At 41.9% G+C, this 9,909-nt stretch overlaps 2 protein-coding genes across 4 annotated transcripts; one reads left to right on the top strand and one right to left on the bottom strand.

Annotated features, from left to right (window-relative positions):
- The first annotated feature begins 1,061 nt into the window (after positions 1-1,061).
- Positions 1,062-5,362, top strand: LOC100280919 (nuclear transcription factor Y subunit A-3). 2 transcript variants are annotated; one of them, NM_001153839.2, is made up of 7 exons: positions 1,062-1,194; positions 2,186-2,329; positions 2,414-2,561; positions 3,087-3,199; positions 3,280-3,354; positions 3,888-4,055; positions 4,616-5,362. In NM_001153839.2, exons 2-7 carry the CDS (start codon positions 2,270-2,272, stop codon positions 4,955-4,957), a joined length of 906 nt encoding a protein of 301 aa, NP_001147311.2. In that variant the 5' UTR covers positions 1,062-1,194; positions 2,186-2,269; the 3' UTR covers positions 4,958-5,362. The 2 variants fall into 2 exon arrangements, with proteins under 2 accessions (NP_001147311.2, XP_008651394.1); XM_008653172.4 differs by lacking the exon at positions 1,062-1,194 and adding an exon at positions 1,220-1,951 and having other exon boundaries at positions 4,616-5,361.
- Positions 5,363-5,616: 254 nt separating this feature from the next.
- LOC100193042 (uncharacterized) lies at positions 5,617-9,243 on the bottom strand. Of its 2 annotated transcripts, XR_004851183.1 has the most exons (5): positions 8,812-9,243; positions 8,475-8,703; positions 8,378-8,408; positions 6,511-6,686; positions 5,617-5,974 (listed from the first exon to the last, which is right to left on the bottom strand). XR_004851183.1 is itself a non-coding variant. In NM_001138210.1 (4 exons), exons 1-4 carry the CDS (start codon positions 9,107-9,109, stop codon positions 5,780-5,782), a joined length of 750 nt encoding a protein of 249 aa, NP_001131682.1. In that variant the 5' UTR covers positions 9,110-9,138; the 3' UTR covers positions 5,652-5,779. The 2 variants fall into 2 exon arrangements, 1 of the variants encoding a protein (NP_001131682.1); NM_001138210.1 differs by lacking the exon at positions 8,378-8,408 and having other exon boundaries at positions 5,652-5,974; positions 8,623-8,703; positions 8,812-9,138.
- Positions 9,244-9,909: the final 666 nt, after the last annotated feature.

The raw sequence follows: 9,909 nt of genomic DNA, 5'->3' as shown, positions 1-9,909 counted from the left end.
TATAGTTTCCTTATATATAGTAAGACCAACATAGAGCTCTAATAGAGATGTCTTTAAGTGGACGGAAACATCTTCTGGTCAGTTCACGGTGCAATCAATGTATCAGGCTCTCATTGATAACGGTCAAATGTTTAATCACAAGCTGATTTGGAAACTAAATTTACCCCTAAAGATTAAAATCTTTCTGTGGTATTTGGTTAAAGGGATTATTCTAACTAAAGATAACCTCATCAAAAGAAATTGGAATGAGAACAAAAAATGTGGGTTTTGTAATACTGATGAGTCCACCCGCCGCTCCGTCAAGTCAAGATCGGAAAGCGCGCACGTCGTCGTGCTCCTGCTGGTTCCTCTGTGTAACATCCCAAAATTTCAACCCGAGGTTTGGAACCCTAATCTCCTAACCCCTCCTCTTTTTTTATCTCACCCAAAATTTCCCCCCTAGTCATCTCATCATATGCATACATTTGATTGTTAGAAGCACCTCACATAGACTATTATTTTTCTAGCACCCAAGATTATTTAGTTATTTATTTGTTCAAAAGAAAAGGAGATAAAAGAAATATAAATAGAAAATAGAAATAAGAAATAGAAAAAGAAAAGAAAAGAGGGTTTGAGACCGTTTAAGGGCGTGTTCTGTTACACCACATCAATCTAGAGGGGGATTGTAGAGGTTTAAATCCCCTCCTAGTCATTTTGACTAGGAGGAGATTTAAATCCCTCCAATCCTCTCGTGGATTGGCCTAACCGAACAAGGATTGCGGCCGGCGAGGATCACCCACCAAACAGCTCATGAGAATCGATGATTCCTTTCACCGCTGGAGATACAGCGATCGCGAGATTGAACAGCCCTCGCGTTTTCCGTGCCACAAGGTGGAGGCTGAGGTCGCCACTCGCCACATTGCACGTAGCGGTGACGAATGCCGCGGTCCCAAACAGAACCCATGAAAACATAGCAAGTCTGGTTCTTGGTGCACCTACCAATATTCAAGGCGGGGGTGACTGACGTGTGAGCACCGAGCAGCGGAGAGGAGGGCGAAACATTTTTTTGTTTGTACAGTAGGCGCATAGCCGCATATATTTGGCAGCAGGAGCGGCCTCTCACTTGCTTCGACGTATTTCTCTATCTATCGATACGGTTCAAGGGACCGAAGAAGGTAGAGAGAGAAACTTGAAGGGGAGAGGAAGGAGATACAGGTACACTCCTCCTGATCCCTCTAATAATGAGTCCTCGATTGGTCAGTTCTGTTCTTGAGTTCACTGTCGCTTCAGAATGGATGGCTCCTCTGCTCTCCGCTGCCAGAGTGGCATCGTGCTCGCTCTGCTGGGTTGCCAATTCGCCATGCCTTAGCGGCTTAGCCTATAGCCTTGCACTGCGGTTTGATTCGGTTCATCTTTTTCTTCAATCTTGTCACTCACAAGGCTTTCCCCCTCTGGTTTTCTTGATTTTCCGCTTGGAAATTTGCCATGCCTTAGCCTTGCACTGCGGTTTGATTTGGTTTTCTTGGCCATGCTTGCTTGGATAAGCTTTGGCTTCAGGCTTCAGCCTAGCTCGCATTGCACGATGTGTTTGTTGTTCCTAGAATCCGAGCGCAAGTTCTGTGAGCTGACCACTATTTCGTGGGTTGCCTGGGGTGGCGCGTTGATGTTTTTGGCAGTTGGGGTGGATGGGAATCTGCAATCCCTTTTCTATTCTATCTAGGATTAGATGACTTGAATCTAAGTTTGTGTAGATTGTGTTGATTTCTTAATTCAATTATAGATGTGCGATAAGAGTCATCTTGAGGGTATGAATATGCATGTGAGAACTTCAGGGGAGTGTCGACTGTCGAGCCAGGTTTCTGAGTGCGTAATAAACTTCTGAACAGCTGAAGCATCTTTCCTACGAGGACCTACTCGGAACTGACAACTCACAGGCACAAAATTAGTGATATACAGTGCTGATCCACTCTCGGTATAAAACAAAGATTTTCTAGAGTATTTTCCACTGTCCAAACATCTGAGATGGAAAAAAAACCTGGCTGATGATGTTAATGAGATAATCCACTGAAAGCAAATACCACTTAGCACTGCAATAGATGTAAAGCTGTAACTGATAAAGTAGGGTCGCAATCCAATACGCATACGCTTGTCCTTTAGCTTGTTATTGTCAACTCGGCTAATTCAACGCTGACTACTTGCCGCACAGGTTCATGTTCATTTAGGTGTCAGTTCATCTGATTTCTCAGAAGCAAAATGTTGTTTGGAGCTCAGTGACACCATTTTGTAATGCATGTGCCTTTTACGGGAAATGGAGGATCATTATGTCCATCCCAAGTCTAAGTCTAACCATGTAAGTGTTGGTAATTATGATGTAAACCTTTGTCTGCTTGCCATACCACAGATAATTAGCTCATTAGCTAGACTATATGTATAGGGCTCCTTGTCAGGAAATGGTTATGAGATGAAAAATCCAGGCCATGAAGTTTGTGATAGGGATTCATCATCAGAGTCTGATCGATCTCACCCAGAAGCATCAGCAGTGAGTGAAAGCAGTCTAGATGAACACACATCAACTCAATCAGGTAATTATTTATCTCCAACCACATTATCAATTATCATTATTTCTTTATCTTTTCTTTTGCGCCATCGACATTGGGATACAGCTTGATTTAAAGTTTACTTCACAAGAAATCTTATGAACTGATGAATTCTGAGTTGAATATGTTCAGATGCCTTACTTTACTTGCTCTGTTATGCTATAGTGCCAGTATCCATAAGTTCTACTATGAGTTCATGCAGTTTTACATGGATGTTTTCATATTCTTGTATGTGCACCTTCATTCATAGCCAGATATTCTTTATATGGACTCAAATTATAATTGGGCGCATCGAAATTTAGTCACTTCGATGTGGATGTTCCTGTATTTTTTTTGAATAAAAAATTTCTTTGCTCCTGTTACCAGCTTCACAGACCCCTTAATTTGCTTTTTGAGAAATCTCCGATTATCTTATTTATTTATTGGCCTTTGAAACAATATTCCTCACTAACATACAATAAGGTTTATTGATACATTAACACCATCACAAAAGTGTATTTTTGTCTTCAGACAATGATGAAGATCATGGGAAGGATAATCAGGACACATTGAAGCCAGTATTGTCCTTGGGGAAGGAAGGGTCTGCCTTTTTGGCCCCAAAAATAGATTACAACCCATCTTTTGTAAGTTCCATTTGAGGGAGAAGTGCTGCTTTCTTAAATCCTATGTGCTGCTTTGAGCTAAATTCCTACATTTGTTCCAGGCTTATATTCCTTATACTGCTGATGCTTACTATGGTGGCGTTGGGGTCTTGACAGGATATGCTCCACATACCATTGTACATTCACCCTTAACTTTTCAGTTTCTGTCTTTCTGGCCACATTCTGCAAGTAAACATCAAACATTTAGAGTAACAAGATCATACAATGGTTTCTGTGATACATTTGCAGTTATTTTCATTGCAGAGAGAGATCGTCCATGACTCCTTGTATACTAGGTGTTACGAAGGATCCTTGTGAAACACATTATTTCTGTTTCCTTAGTTCTGGATTGATTATTTTTCAAAGCAACAGAAATGGTAAATCATGCTTTTACTTGATGTTTGGCAATGCACACAAAATTTTGTTGTAGCGTGTTTCGACCAACGCTCTTAGTTTTTTATAATTTGCGCGGAACTTAATGGAAACTATCTTCAAATAAAAGATAGAAGGAATACAAAACCATAGTTGCATGCTACCACAATTTTGGCCATCATGCTAGCTGTCATTCTTGATAACACTAACACATAGGCTCCTTCATACTAAAAAAACTTTGTTGTTGCCAAACAAATGAGCCTTCATTAATGTCGTCATTCCTGTAATACGCATTTAGGTCCATCCCCAGCAAAATGATACAACAAATAGTCCGGTTATGTTGCCTGCGGAACCTGCAGAAGAAGAACCAATATATGTCAATGCAAAACAATACCATGCAATCCTTAGGAGGAGGCAGACACGTGCTAAACTGGAGGCGCAGAACAAGATGGTGAAAGGCCGGAAGGTAATACACACTGATTTTCCGATTCCTGATGCTGATTCGGTAAGGGCTTGTTTGTTTTGGTGATAATCCACATGTATTGGGTGGTATTGAGCCGGTTTAAATCCATAACAAGTCAAAATCCATCTTAATCTCACCCAATACACTCCAATACACATGTAATATCAATAACCGAACAAGGCCATATTCATTGTTCTTCAGCGTTTGCTGCATTCAGAGCTTTGACTATGAATACAGTAGATTTTTCTTAGGTCTTGGCCATATTCAGAGGGAGGTCACAAAACCTCCTCTTGCTAGTTTTTCAGTGGGTTTTCCATAGGCTTAACTTTTTTTTAGCAAATTGTTCTTGGCTTGTGTCACCAAGCATTATTGTAAGATAATTGTTTTGTGACTAGCTAGGACCAAGCTTTTCTTGGCTTCTGCACCACGTTTTCATCTGTTCTTCTCTGATCTGAAAGCTGCATGAACTAGCCCTGCATTTCTATACAGGCTGTATAGTTCTGTTACTTCAGCTATATAGTTCACCTGGCAAATACGCATTACGAAGTTTGCTTTCTTCGCAGCCATACCTTCATGAGTCTCGACACCGTCATGCCATGAAGCGGGCCCGTGGCTCAGGAGGGCGGTTCCTCAACACAAAGCAGCAGCCCCAGGAGCAGAACCAGCAGTACCAGGCGTCGAGTGGTTCAATGTGCTCAAAGACCATTGGCAACAGCGTAATCTCCCAAAGTGGCCCCATTTGCACGCCCTCTTCTGACGCTGCAGGTGCTTCAGCAGCCAGCCAGGACCGCGGCTGCTTGCCCTCGGTGGGCTTCCGCCCCACAGCCAACTTCAGTGAGCAAGGTGGAGGCGGCTCGAAGCTGGTCGTGAACGGCATGCAGCAGCGTGTTTCCACCATAAGGTGAAGAGAAGTGGGCACGACACCATTCCCAGGCGCGCACTGCCTGTGGCAACTCATCCTTGGCTTTTGAAACTATGGATATGCAATGGACATGTAGCTTCGAGTTCCTCAGAATAACCAAACGTGAAGAATATGCAAAGTCCTTTTGAGATTTGCTGTAGCTGAAAGAACTGTGGTTAGGTTATGAGTTTCTTCCTGGAGACTGATCCATACATGACATGCTACCTCGTGCTGAGTTTCTGAGGTGAAGCCATCGAAACATGACCGTGTGGTTCAGTACCCTTGCTGCCTTCAGTGTCTGATAAGCTAGCTCTCCAGTTTGCAGTTTCTCTGAATTCCAGCATGTCTAGTCTCTGCTTATCTTTTGCATGTAACGTGATGGTGACTTAGCATACACATCTATTCATCCATCTATGTTCTCAAAGCAGCACTGCAGAGATGTTAGGAGTGAACAGAAATAATTATGCTCACGCTGGGAACTAATCACTTTCATAGACATAATGATGCTCCCGCCGAGAACTAATCACTTTCATAGGGTGGTCATGGGGCGATGCTATGGAACTAATCAAATAGCATTATCAGTTTACCCATGGAAAATTCAGTTAATTAGAGTTAGTTTGGAAACTTAAATCCTCTTCGGCATTCCCAGGGATTGAGGGGAAATTAATGAACTAAAGTATCTCAATGGATCAATCCATGCAACCAGAACTTGTGTTTTCAAGTGATTCTTTGCCAACTGCGTCAATTTACAGGCCCATAGGAAGACAATTTACAACTTGGGCAAATTAAGTATTAGGGGAAATTGAAAAATCAGTCCCCAGGTTTTTTAAATAGAAGTGCTGAGCCTCAGGACCATCTCAAGCCTCTCTGCCTTACGGTAGTCGTTGTCCGTAAGTTGTCCAGCAGGAAACGGTGTTATCTCCAGAAGCAAGTGAGGAGTTGGAAGCTCATCGAACAACGCTCTCACGTTGTAGCAGCAAACACTTTCGCCATGAGCACTTTCCCTCCTAATTTGGCAACCCTGATTGGTAGTTTAAACACGACTGATTTAGTAGCCAAAAAACATTATCCAATCAAGCTTCCTATGCAATCAAACTAACAAAAGTCATGAAAAATCTAAAAAAAAACTATAGATGTACTTCATTATTTAAGGGGCATGGATAAAAAAACTATGCAATCAATCTATCAAATTCCAAGTTCTAATTCATCCTACTTAATACATAAAAAATTATAAATGATAGAATTTTATCTTTTTTATATCTCTTAACATAGTGTGAATTAAAACTTAAATTTGATATATTGGTAAAGTAAATAATAAAGTACATCTATAATTTGTTTAAGATTTTTTTCATGAATTTTGGTAGTTTGATTATACGATGATTGCATGAAAAGTTTGATTGCACAATAATTTATATCGATTTAGTAACAACCAAACAAAAGAAAAAAAGTAACATGTTTAAAACCTCTTTCTACAGGTGATGAGACAATATTTGTTCACAAAATGATGCTTTAAGGGGCAGATGAGATCACTTGTTCTGAACTGATACAAGATTTTACCTTGTGAGACGAAGCATCCACAAAATGATCATCTTGGGACAGAACTGAAGCAATCTCCTTCAGGATCCGCCTTCCTTCATCCGTTGAACGTACTCGGTAGGTTCTCTTCAGTGTGCCTTTGGTCGTGGGCTTCCATTTGCTAGTTAGCTTTCTCTTATGCTGAGCATCTTTTTCACCTGATCAGCAAGAAGCTCAAGACTATTCACCTTCTCGTCCATTACAAAACAATGTAATAGTATATGTATGTTTCCATCCATAAATTTCCTTGAGGACCGCTGGGGTTATGTTCAGGCTTTTTCCTTGTTAAAGCTGAATGTGAATAAATCTCAAGAAAGTTAAAAATACTTACTGAGAGGTTACTAGTCACTATTATATTTATATATAAAAGAGAGCACATTTTCATCCCAGTACGGCTAGATTAGCATGGAAGATGGATTCTTCAATTTCGAATCCCCGTGGTGCTATGCTCGCTAGGATTTACGAGGGTAGGCACCAGCCAGGCGTGTCAAGAGTACCTGGTCCCTACGCGTTCTCATAACGCAGGGGCTAACCTAGCCTCTGGTCCCTCAAAGTATGTTTGGATGCACTAGAACTAATAGTTAGCTGTTAAAATTAGCTGAAGACATCAAAACAGTCTAACTAATAGTTCAACTATTAGCTATTTTTAGCAAATTAGCTAATAGTTAGCCAACTACTCCCTCCGTACCATACCACAATAGAGTTCGTTTTATCACTTGCTCTTTATGTCTATATTCAAATAAATGATAATGAATCTAGACTAGAGATGTCAATGAGAAATTTCACACCGGGTTATAGCATCCCAGATCCATCTCCATCATGTTTGATCCATCCTCATACCCATCATGGGTGCAAAACTCATCCCATACCTATCCCCATTCGGGTTACGGGTCCCCAGTGGGTCCTCATCCCCAATTAAGGGATAAATAGGTACTAACAGCTAGCACAAACTATCCAGATTTCAGACATCACCACATCGGCAAGCACTCATCCATGAACCATAATCCATTCATCCATTTATCAGAAAAGAAATTAGTACTTCGGGACCGATAGAAGAAATAAAGAAATAGAGTCTGTTCACCTTCCTGGGTCACCATCTAAGTTCGTTGGCGCCTGAGAATCCATGGTCGTCACCATCATCCTAGGCTCTTAGCAGTCAGCGGTGCTCCTCGTCGCTGGTGAAGTCGCTAGTGTGCAGTGCCAGAGCAACGTCCAGGCGTGCGGCGGTTGACCGGCTGGATAGGGCGTAGCGTATGGCTGGTTATTTTAGGGTTTTGTTTTTTGCTAGTCTGCTAGTTGCCTTGCTGTGTTGCCTTGTTGGGCTAGAACTTAGGCCTAGTGCGCTGTCGTGCTACGCTTGGTGGCCGACTCGGCCTCAACTCATTCATACAAACATGATAGGTGTACACGTATGAAATACCCATGGGTAATCGGGTTCGGATTTTTGCTTCCCAAACCCATACACGTTTACCCAATGGATGGAGATTTTGTCCCATATTCATACCCATGGGGACAATTTTTGTCCCATACCCATACCCTAATAGGGGAATTCCCCACGAGTTAGCGGGTATCGGGTCCCATTGACATCTCTAATCTAGACACATACAAAACACATACACTAATTATTGTATGAATACAATAAAAGGCTAAAACGAATTTTAATTTGGAACACAGGCAGTATTTGTTAGCTAGCTAATTCCAATAGAATTTTTTTAGCCAACTAACTATTAGGTATAGTGCATTCAAACACTCCCTTACTAAGGACAGAATTTCACTTCAATTCCAGAGTACTGCTACAGAAAAAAGGAACAGAATTGTCAAATTCCGCCAAAGACATCGAACCACCTACCACCATGTAGTCATGTACTATATGGTCCTTCCTAGCAAGGCAGTAGAATCAGATTCTGCAAAAAAAGATATCTTTTTCACATCCAGAATCTCCTTACAGATGCCGAAGGGCAGAACCGTATAACTCTTTCATAGCATCCACTTCCACCGAACAGAGCATCAACGACAAATCCGAGGAATGCATAAATAAATAAGCAAACAAACAATTGTAATCGGGCAAACAAAATTTAGAGAACTGCACGAAACCTGAGGCACCGCCACGGAGCTTCTCGGCCCACTTGGAGAACCCTAGGTCGCTATCCCCGGCGCCGTCCTCGCCGCCGATCTCTGCAAAGCACACACGCATCAGAAAACCTCAATCATCTTCCCATTCCCGAACCCGAAACACCGCCGCCAACAGAACGAACCCACCGCGTCGAACCTCGCGTGTATTACCGTGAGAGAGGAAGGGGTTGCGCGGGGAGCCGGCGAGCCCGACGTGGAGGAGCGCGTAGTAGAGGCAGAGCCGGCCGGCCCAGACCAGCACGGGGCCCTCGAGCAGCGACGCCACGATGGGGGCCGCTGCGGCAGCGGGGTTGAAGGCGAACGCGGCTGCGGCAGCGCGCCTCGGCGAGACCGGGCGCGGGAGAGAGGATAGGAACGGGGTCTTCGCCGGCGGGAGGGAGCGGAGGAGGAAGGCGCTGGGCGCCGCGGCGATGGCGGCGGCTGGGCCGTGGAGGAGGTAGGCGAGCATGGCGATGGGCGGCGATACGGACAACTGACAAGCTGCGGCCTGCGGTGCGCGTGTGTTCGGTGCTTCGGTTTTCAACCCGTCGTCACTCGCCATGTCGATGGTGGTGTGATGTGCTCACGGAACAAAATAAAATGACAATAAAAAAAGTAGAAAAAATATCTTGATTTGTCTTGTTTTGTTCAAGGATTTTGTTAGTACAAACTTCAGCGGTTCCTTGCACAAAAACACATACATCTATCCTACAATAAAGTACTTAATTTATTTCAATTTATAATTCGTGTGAATTTTTAAAAGTTTTATCCGCTCGTTTTATTTATAAAATTTGTGAAAAATAGAAATCAAAGTCATACCTAAAATAAAATATATATTAAACGATGTTACAGTAAAAACTAATAATAATTATAATTTTTATACAAATAAAATTTAGTGTAAAAAGTCAAATAAAATATAAATTAGAACGGAGTGAGTACTAGTATTTTATGTTTTTCGATGCATGACAAACGTAAGCCGACCCCCTCCCTTTTTAATAATGATTGTGAACTATATACCTATATATATAGTCACTTAAGAGCGTCAAGATTCAAAACTTTGACGGAATTTTATAGAAACGCTACGACTTTTAGTAATTTTAGAAGTGAGTGAATGAAAAAAATCGAAATTTTATGTTACTGCAGTGCATGTGTTATGTTTTAGTAAAAAATATATAGCTCTAAACTTATGACTTTAATTGTCTATGTTGTATATTTTCTTGCTTAATAGATATGTAGTTATAAATCATGCTGAAATTCTGTTTATACCTA

Source organism: Zea mays, chromosome 7 (genome assembly GCF_902167145.1).
Source record: "Zea mays cultivar B73 chromosome 7, Zm-B73-REFERENCE-NAM-5.0, whole genome shotgun sequence".
Lineage (NCBI taxonomy): Eukaryota > Viridiplantae > Streptophyta > Magnoliopsida > Poales > Poaceae > Zea > Zea mays.
This window is presented reverse-complemented; position numbering and strand designations above follow the sequence as displayed.